Genomic DNA, 23,586 nt, shown 5'->3' on the forward strand with positions numbered 1-23,586 from the left:
ATCAGCATTATGTTTCTGATGCAATCTATCTAGCATTAGGGTAGGATTAAGAGGGACTATCTTAGTTAACTGAAGATGTAGCAATGATAAACTGGATTTCATCCTGCACTAAACAAAGATGAAGATGGTTCTCAGATACTTGGAAAAGAAGAATTTTTGATCAACACTTGTATTATAAAAAAGCTTAATTAGCCATCAAAAAAGCCACTATCACTGTAAAGTTTTATACCCTCTTTGAAGAAGCACTTGAACAAAAATTTGAACCTCCTTCTGAGCATATGGATTTTAGCTGAATGTTTGAAGCCTTACCAAATTCCCAGTTCTCAGACCTGCTCTGAGGAAACAGCAAGCATACTTGTACTCATTTCAAAGTCCTTCCTGGTTTTGAAGGCTCTATTTTTGCTTTCCAAGTTGACCTTAATAACACTTAATGACACTTAATAAACAATTTTTTTTTAAAAAAAAAAACACAAATAAGTGCACATTTTTCAAAATTTAGATACAGAATACTTCTTTGGACACTTCTGCTTCTACCTCTGTTACAACTGCCAAAGAGAAGCTATTGCTTAAGGAAAATGAGCAAAAAATTAGCTCATTCTTTTGAGATAATGAGGAGTGAACTAAAGGAGCATGATAGGAATGTTCACAGAGCTGGCAAACTGTGGTTCGAATCGTGTTTCTGGGTGTACCATTTCAAGAGCAAGATGAAGTATCCCTGACAGAACAAATGTTCTACTTACAAAAGGCGTTCAGGAACTAGTGTGAGGAGTAACAGTTTTGGGAATGGTGAGGAGAGGTAGACTGTAGCAAGACAGTAGAGCTGAAGAGAAGAATCTCCAATGGAAAACACAGGCCGGACTGCAGTACCTCAGCTCTATCAATGCATTCTACATATTCTAGGGAAAACTAATGCTGGAACATAAAAGGCTCTGTTACTGCCCATTTCATTTACCTGAGATTGTGGTTTCCACAATCTTCTGCTCTCCGATATGTCAAGCAAATGCAAGAACACAGACATAGAAATAAAATACAAGAGTGTTTCCCTTGAACAGATATTACAAAAAGATATATTTTTGATTCCATATTGCTGGTAGATATCATTATGTTCTTGGACACGATGGACAAATCATTTTCATTGTTATTTCCTCAATTCTTATTCTTCTTTTGGGTTATATGATTTCTATTAAATAGTATGTATTAATTTTCAGCTATTTGGGAACAATGTTCTATCTAACACCAGAACAAGTGAACTGGCCTGTGTTCTTCTATCTTGTAATAATAAAGACTATTTAGAACATGTTTGTACCTGTTGAGGAAATAAATCAATGTGAATAGGCAAGCCTGGCAGAGGAGAGAATTCTCTTCTGACCTTGTGTCTTGTCTGGTAGCTATTAAAACTTCCCCTTGAAAATAAATGGTTTGTTTATTTAAGAACAATTATATGACCATTTTGAATTACAACACTTTCACATGCTTTTCATGTGGCCAGAAAGATTTATTGTTCAAAGAAAGGCCATGGAAAAGTGGTGGAAGTTAAATACAGTATTTGCATATTGCTGACAGTACGCTTGATGCTTCCTTGTTCTGAATAGCATTCAGTCCAAATAAACATATAAGTGCATTAGAAGATGTACAAAGATAGATTTGATTCTTCTTCATTTTATGATTTACAGTATAGAAAAGGAGTGAAATTTATATCAGAATATGTCAAAAGCACCCTAACTCAGCCAAAAGATTTCATTTGGTTCTTATAAATAAAGAGGTTGGATTTACACTGCAGTACATAAAAAAAAAATTACCATAGATTTTATGAGCACATTTTGAAAGTAATTTTTTTTGTGTGTGCTAAAGATCCAAATTTCCTATACATAAATCCTCCTTGTGTTTTATTTTGGTGGAATATGATCTGCCTTGATACTCTCCAAATTCATGAGCTAATCTTTCCATTTTCCTGTGAAAAATTAAAGATGTTTTTACAAATTCTACATAATGGCATTCTGGGGTTTTTTTCCAAATAATTAAAGCTTTCTCCTCTTAGAGTGGAAAAAGAATTTGAAAATCATTATGGGAAATACTGTACTTAGAACATTTTTATAACCTACTCCAAAATGTCCATCAAATTATTAATAATAACCCATATCTACAGACATATACATAATTACATAGGTTCTGTAATAAAATTGAACAAAAATACTTTATCAGATTTTCTGTTTAAATGTTTAATTTCACTCATTCTTTCCTTCCCTCCTTTACCCTCCTTACACACACACACATAGGGTGATAGGCCTTCCTGTTGGATACCAAATGTAATTTGGTGTAACTAATTAAAGTTCAAAATAAGCAGTTGTAGACCTGTTCATTGGTCCTCTCATGCACAGGTACAGGGATGTGCTAAAGGCCAGAAATCTTTAGCACAGTGTCAATTGATACATCAAAAAAAAGACTGGATCTTCTAGAATACTTGCTACTACCACAAAAAAGAAAGAAAAAGACCTGAAAGCATCTATACTGCAGATTTTCACTGGCACAGTTTTTACACTATTACATGATTTTAGCTGCCTGAACCCTGTTTTTTCTCCACTTTTTGGGTTTAGGTGTAACATGATTTATCTTATTGAGTGAGATTATTTCTTATTGAGTGTTGATTGATGAATTATTTCCTCCCTCCAATTGTTCCAAACATCCTCCCTCCTTTATTCCATCCAAATCTTTCAAGCATTTTTTTACAAGCTTTTGTTTTGGGAGGATGAAAATGGAAGAAAAAGTTGCTTTGCAGAGAGTTACCATTCAGCTGACCTGTATTTATAGCAATGTGGTTACAAACTGACCTTTACCAAAACTTAGTTTCAATCATGTTAAGCATGATTGAAAGTGGGTGCTGTGTTCAAAATTATATTTGGACAGGGGAAGAGAGACTGGAAGTTCAACTACAAAAGCAAAATTATTTCAGAAAAGCAAGTTTAGGTCCATATTTATTTTTTTTTTGAAGTCTTCATTTGCCCAGCAGAAATGGACTGCATTTGATTGGATACCTTTCTAGAGAGTATTCCTATCTTCTCCATGGCAGCATGAACTCATTAGCAATTCTTGTTATTACTGGCTATTTGAGTCTATTGTGCTAAGCACAAAAGCTAGGGGTAGGCAAAGTCTCTCTTGCCATTATTCTTGTACAAGGAAAATATGGATATGCAGCTTGAGATGGAAAAAAGGCTGGAGAGCTTACACAAATACATAGGAAAAGGAGAGGAAGTGGCTGAACAGGACTTAGAGAGTTGTAAAGTCCAACAGATACAAAAAGAAAGTTGAGATTTATAGTATCAAGCACTAAGAACCTCTAAAATGATAGATTTTGTTGCATATAAAATATACTACCTTCTACATATGCCTTCTCTTCAAAGCTTAGCTCACATTAAAATTAGTTGCAACTTTTGTTAAATCTCCAAATGTCAGTTTATAAAAGTCCTTGTTTTTTTAAAAAAAAAAAAGAATAAGAAAAAGCAAGGCATTACAGTGACCAAGAAGGAGAAAAGCATAATTACAAACCATCTAAAAATGTTAGACTGAAATATTGTGACCAGCCCTAGAAATGCTTTAGCAAACAATAATCTTCTTCTCTATACTGGATTCAATTGATTGTACTCTGGCAGCACCCCTTCTCTTTCTTCAGTTCCCTGCCTCAGTCTTTAAATGTTTTATGTATTCTACATACACAATGTGTTCAACCAATACACCAGAGAGATTTACAGGAAACTAATTTCTAAGGTCTTGAACCTTTCCAAAGCAGGTATGTTGCATCCACTGAGTAAACCATATGCTCCTATTTGAGTTGGGCTTTTTTTTTAATGTGCAAGTACAATTAATTCGTATTTTTGAGACAGCACAGTAAAAATACTTTCGTTTTTAAGGGTGAAAGGATTTGGAGTTACTGTAAAGCCAAAAATTCTCCATCTTAAAAGATGTCCTTTTTTTGAGGTGAAACTTGCCTTTTAAAAAAAAACCTGCACCCATTAGCATTAATATTTGTATCTAAAGGTTCATAAGCTATATTTTCATTTACATCTCATAAAAATACTGATTGCAGAGGAATTATTCCAAATTTACACATGTATAGATTGAGAAGTAAAAATCTGCCCATTTTAATTTGGAATGAATTTCCATTCAATAGAAGATTAATCAGATTAATGAATTTCCATTCAATAGAAGATTAATCAGATTAATTGCGTTAATAGTATATTTAAACAATATTATATTCAAAGTCTGCAGGTCTGACCTTCATGACAACGGATTTTAGGGAATACCACCACCCATGCCAGGTGTACCAAACAATCCCGTTGTCTGTCTTGGCAGTGTAGGGACCTTTGTAGTACAAACCATTCAGGTTGGCAGAGTGACACCTGGTGGGAAAGTAAAGGGAAACAGCAATAAGGCCTCGTGCTGAAAAGTTTCGAGCATTTGCTATTTATTTCTCTGAGAGTCAAAAAACTTGCCATGTTGATGCCAGCCTAGTATGACAGCTGCGTAAATTTGCATTTTGTGGATTATGCATGCATAAACAAAGTGGTTTAATTAGAGAAGAACTGCAAATGTTTTTTAAATCTTTTAACCAAAAGTGCTTCTTGTTCTTTCCATGTTTTCTGACATTACTAGCTCTTGGAGTTTTTCCTGCTTACTTGTTTCAGTGAAAAATTCTTCCAGAGTTATTCAGCATGCATGATAGCAGGGCATACACCATACTCTGGGAAAGAAATACTGTCGTGTTTTTCTGTTGTTCCAGAGTAGCCCCCCTTAAGCTTTCCAGTTGCACCACATGGTATTTTGTGTGACAAAATCTGAATAGCACCATCAGTTTGCCTACCCACCTGTGGACTTCTATTTACACAAAGATGAATTCTGACAGCTACACACACACATGTGTACCATTTCACTGGATCACTGGAACTGGCATTTTATTTGACTGTACAAAGTTGAGGGGGTTTTGTTGTTTTTTAATGGACTGAGGCAGAAATGCAGTTATAGTTCATTAAATATAGTGGCTGAAACAAACAAAAAACCCCAGCAGAACCCAAAAGGCTTGAAAAGGAAACAGTACAACCTTGATACTTGCCTAGTTTCTATAAGAAACAAGTTTAGATCTTTATGTGACCACATGGAGACCAAGGTGGCTGTTCCTTTTGTGGCACACTGTGATGACAATCACCTTGGTTTATCTGCCAATTCAGCATTTCATTATAAATGCTGTTAGTATCTAGCTGTTGAACACCATGATGGATTCCAAAAGCAGACTTCAGAAAATATGCAAACAGAAAACATTCCAAATAAACCTTACAAGTTTTGTCACTGGCAAATCTTAGTCTTTTTGGCTTTACTTGCACTTAATTTACAAAGTTTTTGAGAACTGGGATAAAAACTATGAGAAAAACTCCATTGGAAAATTCTCATCTATTTATCCTTATTTATTGCTTACAATTTTTAAAGTCAGTTTTGATAATGCGTTAAGTGAAAGCTTATAAATTGTGGACTTCAAAAGTGAGTTTGTTTTTGAGAATGAAAAACTTGTATCAGAGCTGACATAATCTTTATAATCATACAAATGCTGCAATGAGCAGGCACTCTGCCTACTTTGAATCAAAACACAGATTTCATTAAAAGAATCGTAAGAAAGCACACCATAATTTTGCCAACAGCAGTATGAGCCAGTAAAAAAGTTTTAATTAGTGCTGGGAAGCATGAATAATGAAAATGACAGTATTCAGTATCCAACTAGATGCTTTCTGAAGTAACTGTACATACTAAATTAACAACTGGCATGTGATTATTGATATGATATTGTGAAAAAATATTCATTATTCACGAGTCAATAAATACTTAAAAGTTAGCCTGTGTTCCACCTATCTTTTCAATAGGCTAATATAAAGTTAAAAACTGCACTACAGTAGTTTCAAAAGTACTGCCAACTCTCAGCTGTCCATGGGTATTTCTTCTGAATTATGTATTAACTGTGTGACAGATGTGGAGAGTTGGGAGTTGGTTCCCTGAAAGAACCCTTTGAATTCTGTCTGGATTTACTGACTTCATTGATCCTCACATGAACGTAGTTATGCAGTCTCTGGGATGACTGGTGAGGCAGGAAGGTTGAGTTAATGATATCTGGCCCCAAGCTGTTGCCTAACAGATTCCTGTTACCATCCATACATGGTATAACTAAAAAAGGGAGTGCTGGGGGAGAATAAGCTAATGTCCAAATGGAATTGTTCACTCTCACTACTTATGAACCTACTGAGCTTTGCAATGCCCTGGGTGCTGGAAAGCTTATGACCTGCAGGTATTGCCAGACTGAACCCAGCTCTGTGGATGTGCATTCAAGATAAAAAAATCTGTGCTAGAGCATTGCTTACAAAAGGGGCCATCTTTCTGCAGGACAACAAATGCTGAGCTGGAGTGAGACTCATGGCTTTAAACTAGCTCTGCACTACTTCCATGTGGCCTCACTTGTGTCGCATCCCTCGGTTTTCATATTATATGGGCTTTTCTGTATTTCATTAGTCCTGATAGCATAGAGCTGGCTATAAACAATTCCTTCATAGCTGGGAGCTCTTAAGCAAACCAGCCGAGAGCACTAATTCCTTCTATATTTGCTAATCTGTGCATGGCAAATATGTGTTTCTAAGTGCTTTCTTTTCTCTGCCAGTAATGTTCTTTTGAGCAGGACTTAATGATACATTTTCTAGTATTTTGCAATTTTCAGTTTTATGTTAGGTTTAACATTAAAAAGAAAATAACAGAGCAGTGACAATTAGTAATTCATTTTAATTATCAAGCTAGACTGTCACTTTAAGAGCATGAGCTACACAACCATAATAAGAGCTAGTCTAGTAGGAGTCAGCTATCTTTAGAAATTATGTAGCAGCAACTACAAGGTATAAATAACTGTCAAGTTCTGCTATGCAGCTACTTTTGCAAAGTGGTCATTCTTTTGTCCAGATCAATCCAATATATTAAAAAAAAAAATTAAAATACAAAACATGTATTCAGTGGTTTAAAATTGTTAGTTACTCAATCGTAATGAAATCCATCAGTTTTATGGGATTTGAGGCCCAGATACTTCTTTAAATCTACAAAAGTTCTGATTTCATGGGAAAAGAAGCTCCAATGTCGTTGCCTTTCCCTTTCATATCTCAGCTTTCCTGAGAAATGCAAAAAACCTTTGTCTATATTGACTTTTTCCAGCTCTGAAACATTCTGCTGACTGGCTATCCATGCAAATACATTTAAATGTATTAAAATAAGTAGTTAATTGTTCAACATTGAGTTAATAGCTACATCGTATCAGCTAAGGTGGTCACAGACTTCTTATGAAAACAGAATTTGGCAAATGAGGAGTTAAAAAGAGAAACAAAGGATGACACAATAGAAACAATGGAGTTGATCCAGCCTGGCACCTCTTGCCAAGTGAACTGAGATCACAGTGAGAGAGTAGTAAGCCTCCCTGAGCAATATTTTAATCCATTTTATTACACAGCTTTTACATTGCAGAGTTTCTCTTCATGGCCATATTTATCTAATTAATAAAAGGAAAGAACATAGCTAGTCTAGACAGGCTGTGCTAAAGCTACCAGTTTTATCCTTTCTTTTTGATTTGGTATATTGCATATAAGTAGAATTTTTAAATTGTCTTATTGAACCCTATTTAAAAAAATCTTCCACTCAGTCCAGACATGCACACTGACAGAAACTGAGTGGACATATTACCATCCTTATTTGGAAAGAATAACAAGAGTGAGATACTGTGAAGTGAGGTGAAAAAAATGAGTCTTGATAACCTGGCACTAGTTTAGCTTGTCAGATATTTGCAGTGCTGCCACATCTGGTCAAGTGCAACACAAGAGAAATGCAAGAGTGAAGTACAGCAGGGATATATCTGCAAACTCTATATGACCTACTTGTGTAAAAACTAGTTACCAGGGAGGGGCAGAATTATCTCCTCCTCACTGACCTGTGGCAAATGCCTTTATCACAGACCAGCCTGAACTGCACAGTAGGTTCTGTCCCTTCTAAGGTGAGCCTCAGTCTTACCAGCACTGAGATCTCTGCTAGGAGACAAGGGCCCATTGCAAATAAATGAACAATCCAAATCTATCTTCTAGCATATGTTATTATTTTACAAATACATGTGGAGCAGAATAGTTGATAGTACCCATAGAAAAGCAAAATACCTGTTAAACCACCAGCCAGCCTTTTCCTCTTCAGCACAGTTCCCTTCATAGTTGTCATTATCCCTGTCTCTAGTACTGAATTTCATTCCTCGATGATCAGCCCACCATTTTACTTCAGGATGAAATCCACCAGTAAGGGAATCACCAGCTGTACCAGAGTATTCACCACAACTCATCTCATAAGAATGCTAATAAAAAATGTGAAGAAAGAAAAAAAGAAATTCCAATATGTCTTTAGCCCTTAGCATGCCAGAGACTGAAACCACAAAGAACCTAATCTGTTCCATTTGCTGCTATTTTTATGCTAAGAAATATCATGCCACCTAAACACAATATTGAAAGTTTGTAGAGATGTTTAAGAGGGATAAAATTTGTCATTAACCTTATATATAAATGACTTAATAAAAACAACATTAGGGCCAGTTTGCAGTATACATTAGGAAATCAGAATATGTTGTACCATTATTGTTAGTAGTATCAACAAAAATAGAAAGACTGCTTTTATCCATGTCTGCTAAACCAAATTATTCATATCTCTTACAAAAAGTATGAAATTAATGTATCAGAGTGAACGACTTCTATTAGGTATTTGAAAATTATAAGCATGTGTAAGAAAATATAGTATTAAGGTTCTACACAAATCTTTATGGAAATTAGAGAACGTGTATGTTTATTGCTTGCCTACAGAATCCACATTTTCATTAAAACTTTTCATATTAAGTTTATATTAATTCATTAATAAATATGAAATTATTTAAATTTAACTAAATAATTAAATTAAATATTGAATTTAATTAATATTAAAATTTAATCTTTTATTACCTCTTCTCCTGCAACTCTGAATCTTGCATACTGTGCAAAACGCCGTTCTCCTTCAAAATCAATTAGATCAATTCTTAAAGTATAATTCCCTTAAAAAAAATACAAATAATTTTAGTTAAACTAGCCTATCTCACTATTTTTCAGATCTGGGCATTACAATAAAAGATGCAAAGAAAATGTTTTTATGAATTTATGAATTTCTATCACCTCAGTATATTTTATGGGGTTTTATCTTCTTCCTTTAAGCTTACTAAAGCATATATTGCTATTCTTTGCCTTTATTCACCCAAGTCAGCTTAGAAAAATTAAGAATTATTCCAAGAAAAATTTTTAAATATAGGAAAAACATTGTAAAAAAGATGGATTTACAGGTTTTACATTTTAGTAGGATATTTGAGGTGGTAATGAAAGCATAGTGAAAACTGATCAATTAATGTTCACCTATGAAAATTAGATTTTTATACTCTGAAAATAAAAGAGTTATACTACAATCCCATCCTGGTGGCACTGATTTCCATATAAGCCAATGGATAAGTTTTACATCTGCAGCATTCTACAACAAAGCAGAAGTTAGCTTATGTTGAGTTACTATTAGAAAGATGGAAATAACTTTCTGCAACTGGCCTAATCAACAGGACTGGACTAGAATTACAAGTAATTCTACTATTCCATGTAATAGCCCACCCAGTTAAAAAGCCCTAACTGTTTTGGTGCAGCATATACCTGTCTCTGGACTGTTAGTGATGCTAATGGAAAATGGATAGAGACAATTATTTTAAGGGGTAGACTCCTGTCTCCTATTCCCTGTTTCACACAGGCTCTCTGTCTGCCAGTGGCCTAAGGACAGGTTTGAACCTTTTGTGAGAAAACATATTCAAATGAGATTTTTTTCTGAGACTTAGAGAAGTCTGTGCAGACTAACAACAGAACTCAGGATTTATGGTAACAAAAGAGGGAGCAAAAAAATGACCTGGAAAGAACAAAGAAACAGAAACAATAAGACCATTGTTGTGATACAAATCTTACCTTGATTAGTCAAATAATGAAGATTTTTGTTTCCAAGCCAAAATTCACCATTTTTCAAAACAAAATTTCCAAAACCTTCTTCATAGTCAGCCCAGACTCTGAAAAAGGTATAAATTACTAATTTTTTAAAAAACAAGGTTTTTTGGATGTTCTAGAATACAATTTTAGGTCACAATAACTCAAACTGGAAGGAACCTCAGGAGGCAAGCTAGTCCAGTGTCGGTGTCAAGCCAATATCAGCCACGAGATCAGACCAGGTTGTTCAGGGTGTGTCTGTTCAGATCTTGAAAACTTCCAAGGATGGAAACTGCACATTCCCTTTGGGCAATCTGCTGATTCTTTTCATGGTGAAAAAGTTTCTCCTTATATCCAGTCCGAACCTTTCTTGTTTCAACTTAGGTATTTTGTTTCTCACACTCCCACTAGACAGGTCTGTGAAGAACAGTTTTACTCAAAGAGTTGCTTACATATTGCTTACATTTTTTACTTTTTAGATTTTTACTAATTGTAGGAGACAAGCTAGTCCTTTACTCATCATTAAGAGTCTTGCTCCAACAGTTGTTAATGCATTTGACATTGAAGTGTCCTCGTATCAAATGCACAAGTTGTCAGAAAAAGATTAGAACGAATGTCTCACAGAAGTCAGCCTGAACCAGAAGTGGTATCTCATCTGGAGGCTGTCCCAAAGAATAACCATTCCTCCCTTTTAGCTGGGAAAGCAACTTACTCATATACTTCTAAAGTTCAGATTTTACTTAGCTCCATCTGGTTTAATGTTTTTTCTTCACTTTGTTCCAAATTTTAATTACCGGGTCTAGTACCTACCTATCAAAATTCTGGCTGCCATCAGAACGTCTCTGAAACACAGTCCAGCCACCTCCTTCAGACATGTCACAGAATGCAAGGAATTCTCTAGGACTCTGGATTGGTTTTATTTTATAAAATCCATTTTGCTTATAGCCTTCATTGTAGATTTCTGCACAATCTGTTCACACAATGTTAATTGGACACATTTTTAGTCCTGTACTTACTGGCAAAATCAAAGATCAAGTCAATAACAGTAATCAAGTCATGTAATGTAGAAGTCACATATGAACCACACTAATAAAATGAAATTTCTGCAGACACATTTATTTGACTTCTGGGTATTTTTTTGTACTTGTGTTGCTTTAAAGCTTTCCTGGGCTGTAATTATTTTGATATATCTTTAAAATAATATCTTCCCACCATGAAGTATTATAATTTTTGTTTCTACTTGACTAGCAAAATAATTCCTCTGTTTTAAGTGGTGTCACTTTTAATTTACAGTGGTATCATTCACATTAGAATCCTGTTACAACCATAAAATTACATGTAAGACACACTGTAACCTTTAAAAACAAACATGTACTTCTATGCCCAGAAAGTTCACAGAAGTGCCGAAAACAAAAGTATGGAATCTACAGTGTTAAAAACAGAAACAGTTGCGAGGCCTGAATCTCCCGTCCCTTCTACCAAATAGGTGCAAAAATATACAGAAGAGTATGCCCAAAAAGTGCAGTGTATGTGTAAAATGATACCACTTGGTACTATTCACAGTCTGGTCTGCACTGCTGTTGATGAATATAATTTACAACAATAAAAAAATTCAGAGCTCATGGAAATTTTACAGCAATGTAATTGTATAATCTTATATTTTTTCCTCTAGGAATTAAGAAATGAAAGTAGTTCTTTGTTTATATGTCATAAACATTCAGGCAGTCATACAGAAAAGACATTTAATTTTCAGCATTTCTGTTTTTCCTGGCTAAAGTAGAGCTGATTAAGGAATTCTCTGAGTTGGCTGAACTTCCAAGCCTGGTTGGAGCTTTATGAACTATTATATTTCTTTTCAGTGAAAGTGTCAGTGAAGATTAAACAAAAAAAAAAATAAATATTTTATACTGAAAACAAATAACTATGCCAGAATTTGAATAAACTAATAGAAAAATTATTTAAATAACAGCTAAGTTATCTTTACATAGAATGTGTGATTGTCTTGGAGAAAATAGCTTTTCTTGTCCATTAATTTCTTAGTAAGTTAACAAAACACAAGCATATCTTAATTTTTAGCAGGTGTATATAGTGTGGAATTTCCCCCTCACTATCTAACTCAAATTATCCAGCTCTGTTGATATTAAAATGCTACAGCAGCTTGAGAAAATAATGCAGTATGAAGAGGGAAAGGCATTTTCCAAGCTGTAAAGAAAGTGAAAAAGTAATGGGGGAAAAAAAATTATCAGAAACGGGAACAAGTTAGATCTGTTTTTTAGAATAACATTGTAAAAGAATAAATTGAGGCATATGCTAAAAAGTGACAAACACCATTCAGAGAAATATGGCTTTAATAATCTTTTCCAGCAAGAAATGAGTCAGTTCTAATAATAAAAATAAAGTGCTCCAGGATGCTGAGTACATAAATACCCAGCTAAAATTTAAAGTTAGATTTACAACTGCTTTTAATTTAATTTTAATGGTGTTTTATTATATTTGATGCCTTGGGATCAAATGTCACATATACTGGTTTCTTCCAGCAGTGTAATCACTTACAATCATATTCAAACAAGACTATTAAAAATAATAGTAGTAAAGACTTTCTAGCACTGGACAACTAGAAACAAACATCATCTAGGAGTCAGACTCATAAATTGTATTTTCAATCCAACTATTATTTTGGATGGTGTTTTATTATATACTGCAGTGTCTACAAGTCTTCCACTGTAGAAGGAGTGATTCACCATCAGAATGCTGATGAAATTAGAAAAACAACTTTAAACCAGTATTTTAAAAGCTGTGATGTTATGAGCTGAATCCAACTCAGTGAAAATGTTATTAAAGTGAGATGCAGATGCCATTATGCCAGGCTTATGTGTGTAAATATGGATGTCTCGGGAACTTTAGAGATTGGAACAAAGTCAATTGCTTGTAACAAAGGCAACCATTTGAATGTATGACTGTGAATTAACCCTGTTAGTTCTTTTTAGATTGTTAGAACTTCTGACATTAGTCAAAGAATGGTGCTGAGAAATCTGTAACTCCATATTAACATTTAAATGTAAATGTCTATTATTGGCTTTTACCTGTTGCTGATAATTATGCTTCATTTATTGTCCATCAATTTTTTAATTATGCACTATTAATAAATTAGTAAACTTCTTAAAACCTGATATGGTTTCTACTGTCTGACATTAAAAATTTTCCCCTCCACAGCAAGTCCAGGTAAAAGCTGAGCACTGTGTTTTAAACAGACATTCTATGATGAATTTTTAAAACAATAACTAAATAGACCCAATTGTGCTAAAGCTTCTGGGTATCATTACAATGAATGGAAATGAAAAGAATAGCTTCATTTCTAACCTGAATACTGTCTTTTTCCTCCCAAATCAATGACACTGTTTTCATCTTCTCTGTCACTGTACTGAATCTCTTTCTTCTCTAAGAGCTGTATAATTTTTAACTGCTGCTGTTTCACACGATGTTCCAGAAGCCTCTCCTGGCCCTGAAGTAGTAACTGCTCTTGAAAACATTTCTGTAAATCCTAGAGAGGAAAACATATCTTATTGTTAAAATCAACAATTATTTTTTTTGTGATATTTAACATGTGATACCAAAAGCCAACCAACCAAACCATAAATAAAACTTGAATAAAACATTTTTGTCACAATTTCCCACAGACACTATGTTGACTTCCATCTCTGTTGCTATGTTGTTTAAAATTATTTCATATGTTACTACATGTAATACATAAAACATGCATAATATGAATGCTTTGCAAAGAGACCTCTTCAGTGCTACCAGCTCTAACTGCAAACATGCAGCAGGGATTTTGGGGAAAAAACACTATAATACAGGCCCTATCTCTATCATCTTCCATGCACAGAGATTTTCCATCCAGTGAAGCCCGCTACTAACATTGTGAACGTTTTCAAGAGTTTTAAAGAAATGCAATCTGCATGGCTATGTTTTCAACTTCACAGTGCATTTTTTGAATGCTTTTAAATTACATACTTCTTATGATAAGGATCCCAACATTGCCAACATAAATATTGTTAAGCTCATTTTGGCTGCTATAAATAGTCCCTAAGAAACCACGAATATACATTAAAATACAAGTTAAAAGTTGAAGTCAATGTTGTGCTGTGACTTGTGTACTTAATTTTGCCATGCAGAGTGGGTGAGAAATGTGGCAATTCTGATACAGTGTTATCTAGCACTCACTTGACCCTTAAGAGCTGCAATAGCTATTCCAAATTCTGGCATGCTGAATGCATGCTGAGCAATAAATAATTTGTTTTAGATTAAAGACTATAGTAAAATAGCCAAAGTGAACAGAACCTGATCTGGAGAATTTAAATTAAAACAGTCTGTATGGTTTAAAATATATATTAAATAAATTGTATTTCAGTGTGAGGGAGAAAAGCCTTTGGAAACATGACACAGAAATTTTATATGAGCAGAGTTTAGTAGCTTCTAAAAGAGCACAACTAGCACTGTAAAGGCAAAATTAAAGGGTGACTTTCTGGAAATCTGACACTTAAGATCAAATTTGCAGTAGTTCTAAATTGGTGCTACCTTATTCATAGGAAACATTATTTACTTGTAAACCTGCAATATTTGCTATCCATATGGAAGAACTGATATCTCAGAACACTGCCCTATCACACCAAACTATAGAAATGTCTGCAATAGCATAATGCTGTGAATGGTGAGGTGTACCTCAGTGGTGTCTGCGTACTTTTGTTTGCATCAAGCTCAGGCTCCACCCATTGTATATGAACATTTCCACCAAATTGTTCAATTTGTCTGCAATATTTAGTTACACAGGAAATTGATCATAAGACGTTTTATTGTGAAAATATCCATTTATTGTGAAAAGATGCATTTATTATGCAGCCTTTCAGGATGGTTGTCTGGTTGTCTCAATTCTATCTGTAGATTCATACAAACTCTTCACAAAAGCTGAATTTTCTATTCAGTGGGAATGAATTCAGTGGAAGAGTTAGAAGAGGCTTCCTTGGCAGGTGTCTGCAAATTGTCAATCTAGTCCTGTATGAACACAGAAAATTACAGAGGACTACAGATCTTTTGAAAGAGATGCACATGTGGATTGAGAAAGAGTCAATAAATTTTAAAAGTATTGAAAAAATATTTCCAGGCTCACCATGATGAGCTAATAGTAACTATAAAAGAAAAGCTGTCCAAAAAAAAAAAAACCCGTGTTCCCAGTTGGACCAAATATTTGTTCTAATCATACTAAGTTAAGAGTGATAGAGAAGCCACCATGCCACAAGTACCAATTATATTGAGAAGGTTAGCTTGTATCAGTCTTAACTCAGTCCTCAAGAAACCTTGGAGAACATGGTTAAAACACAATAGGAGAGACCTGGAAATGGTGGCCCCCATTGTGGCCCTTGTAATTTCATAGACAAGACTTCAGGTAGGTAACCTCTCTGACACAGGGCAAGATCTGAGCCACAAAGAGCCACCTTCCATTCTGGAAAGAGCAAGGGACAGTGCATTTGAGGAGTGGCAGCTATGGGCAGCTATGTCTTTCAGGGGAAAAAAATGCCTCTATCAGTTCCCCTTTCATACTGCTAAAAGCCATTCTCTTGCTGTGATTAAATTATATAGTACAAGTAAAGAACTGAAAAAATATTATCTCAGAAAAAGCTTGGTATCTAAATTCAGTATGACACTACTTCATATATACCACAATAAAAGGTCCTTTCCTTTGAACCAAATTAAACACAAGTCTGTAACAGGTTGTGTCTCTAAATACTATTCTTAAACTTGCATTTAAAATCCTTTTTTTATTATTTTTTACTTAAAAATTATGAATTAATTCATGAAATTGAAAAACTAACTGTGAGCTGATTCTCATCTGCTTTACAGACAATACACTCATGATGGGGTGAACAGTGATATATCTACACTACACATAGCAATTTCCTGATTTAAAAGGTTTTAAGCTCTTAATTCTTAGGAAGTGACAGTAAATTAGAAGTGACAATCAAGACATGACTAGACATCCTGAATAATTACAGCATAAGAAAAAAAAATGTTTGAGCAGAAATAAAGTTTTGAAAGTAACATACATATGAATAGTACTGGTATCTGATACTTTCTTTTCCCTCCCTGACTTCACCCTTCTCATTGATGTCTCTCTCTGTCAACTCCAGGCAAATCCCATTAGATTTTGCTGCTGAACAGCAAAACCACAGTTCTCATATTTTAAATTCCATGTCCATTTTTTTCCATGGGACGATCACAAGGTAACTGTAGCTTCAATTGGGTCAATGTCGCTTTTAGATCTTCAGTTTACCAGGCTGTCCTTTCAATGTGCTGCTACATTTTTTTTCACAGGATAGTCCTTTAAAAAACATTGGAGTTAAGCTGGAGTAATAAAGAAGGAAAATGTATATTAGGGTTCTAAGTCAGGAGCTATAACATATTGCTATTTCATTTGTTAGATATGGGCCAAAGTTAAACCACTACAGTGTTGAAAAACTCAACAAAATGTGCATTTTACTGTGGCTGTTTCCAGTAGACAGTGGTGCTTACTGACTGAAACCAGACTGAACACAACCTGTTCTGTCTGTTTCAGTGAAGCAACTGTTTGCACTACACATTGAGAAGCAATTATCTAACAACTGCTGACAGCTCTGCTCTTGGGCGCACAGTCCCACATTTAACCAGCTGCTGCAATTAATGTGCATTCACTTTCATTACTGTGTGAATTATTTAGCAGCCAGTGACCTTCCATTAAAATTACTGCTACAAATTAGACTCATAATACTTCATGAAAACGATAAAAATACATAGTTCTTACCTTTGGTGCTATTTCCTATACTTTATAGAATATAAATTAGCTCCAAAATATTTCTATATTGAGATTAGTGTTTTAATGATATTAAAAGGTAATAACTTTGAGATAAAGTTTTGAATATTACCAGTTTTTACTCAGAAGGTCAGCTAAAGTCCACAATATTCTCAATGAAAAAATGAAAAATAATGATTAAAAAGTAAGTAGATGCATTTAACTGTGATGACTCTTTTCTCAGTAGGCCTCTGCAGAAATTAATAATATTGTTCTCCACTGAGCAGAAGCCACAAAAAATAGTTGTAAATTCAGAAACCACTTCAACCTAGGCAATTATGAATCAAGAATTCAATCCCTTTAGGTCTCTGCTATTGAGGACCTGAATATAAAACTAATAAGGAGAGCTATGACATGCAGTGCAGGGTCGGTGAGACTAGCGGTATTTTAAACTGTGGAGTAAAAGCAATTTTATTAGAGTTTTTGTTGGAGAAACAGAATATATAGGAGAGAGTTTGGGGAGTTTGAAGTGAAGGAGCTTTGATCATTGTTTCTGAGCGTGAACTATAATGTAGTTACATGCAAACAAGTGAAAATATGAAGTTATGGATCTTGTTGGAGAAAAAGTTGTTTGGCAAGTGGACAAGGTGGAAAAGGATGAAAACATTCTGCATACCAGCTCTCAGTGACCAGAAATACCACTGCTGCAGCCACTGCCTTAGGAGTGTGTTTTGCCTTTCTGTAAGTCTACTGTTCAAAACTACAGGTGTTCCTCTGAGTTAGCATCACCCCTGAATGGCAGTATAACCATCTTGTGTGCCTTCTGTACAATGTGCCTCTATGCACCATATGATATCTGTTTTAGAAAAGTGATATCATCTCCTGTTTCATATCAGATCCAGTCACAAACTGACTGGATTTCTTTCTTTGGTGCCATTGCCTAGTGATTTATCTTCAGTTGTAAATTTATGCATTTTTTTCCTCTTTCCTTATTGGGAACTTGGCCCCACTGAACACCATTTGAAGATATTTCCTCATCTTTCATGTGTTAATGAATTCTAATCTCTTCCATCAAAGGTTCTGTCATCATGTGTAGAGATTGTGAGCACTATGGAGGGAATGAGCATTGTGAGCACTATGGAGGATAAGGTACACAATATTTAGAGGAAACTCAATAGAAAAATTTAATTACTAGAACTTACAGAGCTGCCAATGACATCCATCAAGCTAGCTGCAAGGGCAAAATAAATCATTATCAAAATCTTCATTTTGGAAGCTGTGAAGCAAAGGAACAAAGGAAACGTTAGTTAACTTAAACATAAAAACAAAAATTTACACTTGACGTCTTAAATCTTACTCAAAAGAGCCTATTTAACCTATAATTCTTTTCTTGCAAATTGTAAATATAATGTACATGCAGGATTCATTACAAATGTCTAAAATAGTCTGATAAAATACAACTCCAAAAGCCAGAAAAATGAGAATTTTTCCTTTTAGGCCACTTTGTATTAGAGCTCTCCATGTATTTTAGAACTGTTCAGGATTCAAGCTCACACATTTTATTTTCAAGACGAAGCAAAAAGATTTTTAAACAAGCTAAAAAACAGGGAAATATTCCTTTTTGTTCCTTTAAAATTGTGAGAAAGCTCTCTGTCATAGAGAAGTATTTAAAATCTGAATTGGGCTAGTTGTCCTTGATATAAAGATCTGTGCAAGTTTTGTGCACCAGGAGAGGATCAAGATGATTTTACTGTCATAGAGTAATTTGGGGGAAAAATCAAAAATAGTTACCAGCTTTTATTCTAATGGTGACAAGGATGACATTTTTAAACTGTAGCTATGGATACTTTGTACTCTATGGCCCATAATATTTTAAACCCCATTTTTTCAGAACAAAATTATTTTATAGGCCAGACCAACCACCACTGTAGCTCACTGCCTTACAAATACTAGCTGATAGAACTTCAAATTTGTAAGACAGATGTGTGCTTTTCACAGAGAAGAAACCAAGGCCTCCAATCAGTAAAATATTTACATAGATTATCCATAAACTATTCTGAATTAATTAGTTAAGCTTCTGCAAGCTATCAACCGAGGAATCTTTTTTTTTTTTTTCTTTTGTAACTACAAATATTTTCATTTAGCATATGCTAACACCTAATTAAACCAGAATATGTATCTGCTTTTCCTACCATGGAGTTATTAAGGAAAATATTTTCAAGACCATTGAGCTGAACCATTAACGTAATACTGACAGGTCCACCACAAAAGCACCACATCTACATTTTTTGAATGCTCCCAGGGATGGTGACACGTTAAAGTATTTGTGGTTACACTAAGTGTAAAACTATGATTCAAGACCAGCATGTGTCTATTGAAACACCAACTTTACAAACACTTTTATTCATGTTTCTACAGGAATTAATATAAAACATGAATGGAACTTTGGGAAACTGTATTTTTTACAATACAAAGATAAGCAAGATGCTTATGAGAAGTATGTTTTTAAGTTCATGCAAAATTGGACAAGTCCAACTGTATTTTCACCAATTTCTAAAAACCTGATGCAAGACCAGAAATTACAGTCCAGGCAAATCTCAGATTTCAACACTTACCTATAAAATACTTAGGATGCTTTTTAAAATTACTGTTATTAAAGTAAGTAACATTGGTTTGGTGTTTGTTTTTTTTACATCTGAGGTTTGCTGGTCTGAAATCATAGTTTTGAGGCCCAGGTGTATCTGTATAAAGCTCATCCCACTTCTTGCACAGGACTGAGGTAAGACACAAGGTGTTGTGGGTACTCTGTATCCACTGACCCATGTTACAGCAGGTCAGAAGTATTTTTAAACATTTTGGACATACATCTAAGCAGGAAAGCACTATACTAAGCTGATGTCTATCTTTAAAGATATCAAATATATTAAAGATATATATTATTTTATCATTAAAAATTACCTACAAAATGTTTATTGAGTGACAATGTGAACTGAAAATCTTAGACTAAGTTATTTCTATGCCATAAACTTTCTGAGTTTAAAATTGTAAGTTGTTCTTCATTCTAACTAAACAAATGTTACACCATTTGAATTAGAGACTTTACTAGAATACAGAACAAGGTCTGACTTTGTCTGAAGGGGTAAATCCTATTAACTACAGGCATAAAAATGGGTGGTAGTGGTGTGTGTGTGTGTGTGTGTGTGTGTGTGTGTGTGTGTGTGTGTGCAAGGAATCCGCATGAATTGCATGGCAATGAATCGGTTATTTAAATGTCAGAAGTTTCTGCTGTCATAAAACCTGCACTTTCACCTTACAACATTAGTAATTATAGCTATTACAGTCACTTGTGTTCTAAAAGCAGCTGTTGCCATCTGTTGGGATGACACTGTCTGTGACAGGAGTAACCAAAGAGTACATTAGCTATCTGGACAGCCTGCAAATTATCTGTCTCTGCTAACTGCTGTCCTGACTCCTTGCATACTTTCAATATGTTCTCTAAGAGAGAACAGACTCTATTTTCCTCACTAGAAGATTCATATTTCATATACTCTACTTCATCCCTGTTATTTTAATTACAAAACCACAGTATCCTCCCTCACATTAGTCCTAGTATTTGAACTGTTCTATCATGATTTCACTGACTTTGAATGCCTGTATATCACAATGTTAAAAAAAACCCAATCTTAAATGGATTTCACAACATCACAATTACAATATTCTTATTTTTTTAAAAAAATGCTATCAAGTAAATCTTGCACACTGTTCAGAGAAAATTATGTTAGAAATAAAATAACATAATAAAAAAAAATTAAGACTATGAGGCACAATCAAGGCAGGTAAGTCCCTTACAGCATGTATGAGCTGCTATGAGTAAGCTGCACAAAAAGAATGAATGGATGAGAAGTGTAGAGTGTGTGCAGTTGGTTTAGTTTGTCACCTTTAGATGAAATCACCTTTCTATTTAAGGATGTCTCTTTCCATAGAAAGTTCCTCTTGTGGGAAGCTTCATAAGGGCTATACTCCAGAGACAACTTAGCACATCAGCTTTACTGCTGAACTAAGACATGCTCAAAAGATATATAATAAAATATAATAATACAATAATAGTGTTATAAATTTTAAAATTTGACAATTTAAATAAATTGGTGAAGATATTTTAATCCTGGAGTTTCATTTTTAAGAAAGCAATCTGACAGTAAACTCAAGATGGAGTATTGATCCTGTAGTCACTCACAATATAAGTTTGCTTTGAATGTAAGACAAGAGGCTTATAAAGAGGAAGAATCTAAGATACATGCTAATACATGCTAATTCAAATGAGTTAAATCTTCATAAATTATTAAAAAAATCTTAAAGTTAATTTTTGATGCCGTATTCTTAAAAAAAAATTAGATGGTAGATCTCCATTTGTCAGATCTACCAGTCAGAAACAGGGAAGACTGAAACAGAGGTCACAGGGTAAAAAAAACCCAGAGGGACCTCTAGTAGGTTAGGGGAAACCAAAATATTTGTGCTGCTGTCCTCCAAAAGAAGGGAGGTCAAAAAGACTAGGAAGAGACCTGAAAATTCAAGCTCTGAAAAGAAATGGGTAACTTAACAGTATTTCTCTGCTTCTGCCACTGCCCAGCAGGTAGACCCAGATGAGACACAGGACAATCAGCAGTGCTGGTCCTGGACCTTGCACCTTTAAGCCACTTTCTCAGCAGTCATAAACCCCTGTAGCTTGTCCATCTCACAGTTGCAGTGACATGAGATTCACTAAGTGGGGAACTTTACAGTGACAAGAAAATTGCTAAATAGGATTCAAAATACATGTTCAAAGAACTTTGACACACTGCCTAAATCATCAGGTTCAGACATAGAATTAATGTAGGTAACACATCAAAAAATTTTTAAAAAGTAATTTTTTACTTACTAAAATTTTTTTACTTACTTTTACTTCACATTTCTAAAAAAAGTTTCAGTAGAGGTTGTATTAGTAACAGTTTTCTGAAGGTGCACCATGGCCTTCAGTAACATGGAAACCTAAATTTCTGTTCAAGGGAAGCTTAATATCTTGCTCTAGGAAGATTCCTTGTAAAGTCAGTTTCTTAAACTAATTTCTTCAGTCCTTTAAATATCTACCCTTGTTTTATAGCTATTTTCTGACAATACACAATTGAATAAAATACTTCACTCAAAAAAACTGCAAAAAATTATAAATTATAATCCATCTCAGAGGAACCTGAAGAGTTAATAAGTGTTGAGATACTTCCAAGACTTTTTTATTAAAAAAAAAAATTTGTATGTGTTGATTTAACAAAAACAAAACAAAATGAAACACAGGGGATATCCCTTTCCAGGAAAATCTTCATCTCTGATTAATTATCACACATCATGCTAGAGTGAGGAAAGCTTCGTGTTATGTTTTCAAGTTGAAACACAAGCCCTTAACGGTTAGCATAAAAAAATCACCTTCTGTTTTAAAGAAATTAGGTTTAAGTGCAATTCTTGTGAAACCTTGAAATTTTATCCCAGGGGTTATTTATTCACTATTCCAAGACTACACCTGGAATATGCATTGTACAGTTGGGCAGAATTTTTTTCCAAAGCTATGGAATCAAAATTCTAGAAAGACATCTTTTGTCTTCTCTGTGCCTAGGCTTTCTTTAAAGGTTACACACATAGTCAGACCTATATTCAAATTTCCCCTGAATTTGATGTTTTTTCCAAGTCTAAATAACAAATTACTAAATCGATTTGATGACATTAAAGGAGTTCTGTGCTATGAAAAGTTCAAACCATTAGAATGTTCTTATGTTTTTTGAATTTAAGGGACAGCAAGGGAGATGGAATACAGATGCCTGTTTCTGTTGGCATAATGTCAATAAGACTTGCTTTGCTAATAAATACAATAATAGTAAGAGAGAATCTGCCAAAAAGGATAGAAAATTACTGGAAAGATATTTTTTTGTTTGCTTTCTTAAAATTCGAATGATTAAACTCATGCACAGATTTTGCTATGTTTAAATTTGGTGGTGTTACAAAAACTTCCATTTTCTTTATCTGAAAAATAATTCATTATTTGATTTACTTTTAGGTTCTAAAAGCAGCCTTGTTCATATAGCCTATAGTAATACAAATTTAGAAACTGCAGATTCAAATACTGGATTAACTACCTAGAAATGCGGGAAAATAGCTAGATCCTGGTAAAACATTCATACATCATTATGAATACTGCACCAGTAATATGGCCTTCTAAAACAAATTACTTTTAAACCATAACTATAGAAATTAGCCAAACATCTTCCTTCTTCCCTCATAGGTACCTTAAATGTTTACCTTGAACTTCTGGACAGAACTCAAAGTTGTTAAATCTTCTTAGGCTGATGCAAATAATTCCAGAGCCCTTCCCAAGCTGCGACTGTTTTTGCTATTAAATTCTGCAGAGTTTAGGCTTACATCTGCTATGAGTCACCAGGCTGGAATGCTGCTGAGAAGTTGCAGTTATCAAGACTAAATTGCAACATAAGAAGGAGATGACGGTAATTCTGTGCCTAACAAAACACTTCTGAAACAAAAATAAACCAAAAATAACAAAGGATCATCTATTCCCTTTCACTGTTGTGATTCAGGAAATTGCTCTCTGTATCATACTCAGCTTTATACTCTAGTCCTTTCCATAGTCACAGCCTTAAGCTTAAGCTTCAG

At 34.3% G+C, this 23,586-nt stretch overlaps 1 protein-coding gene across 1 annotated transcript; it reads right to left on the bottom strand.

The window, feature by feature from the left end:
- Positions 1 to 1,474: 1,474 nt before the first annotated feature.
- Positions 1,475 to 23,301, bottom strand: FGL1 (fibrinogen like 1). Its single transcript, XM_023925118.2, has 8 exons — positions 23,218 to 23,301; positions 18,099 to 18,172; positions 13,437 to 13,617; positions 10,887 to 11,046; positions 10,062 to 10,159; positions 9,036 to 9,124; positions 8,214 to 8,401; positions 1,475 to 4,394 (listed from the first exon to the last, which is right to left on the bottom strand). The coding sequence occupies exons 2-8, from the start codon at positions 18,162 to 18,164 to the stop codon at positions 4,235 to 4,237; spliced, it is 942 nt and encodes a 313-aa protein (XP_023780886.1). The 5' UTR covers positions 18,165 to 18,172; positions 23,218 to 23,301; the 3' UTR covers positions 1,475 to 4,234.
- Positions 23,302 to 23,586: the final 285 nt, after the last annotated feature.

The sequence above is a fragment of the Cyanistes caeruleus genome, chromosome 5, assembly GCF_971803275.1.
Source record: "Cyanistes caeruleus chromosome 5, bCyaCae1.hap1.1, whole genome shotgun sequence".
In the NCBI taxonomy this organism is placed as follows: domain Eukaryota; kingdom Metazoa; phylum Chordata; class Aves; order Passeriformes; family Paridae; genus Cyanistes; species Cyanistes caeruleus.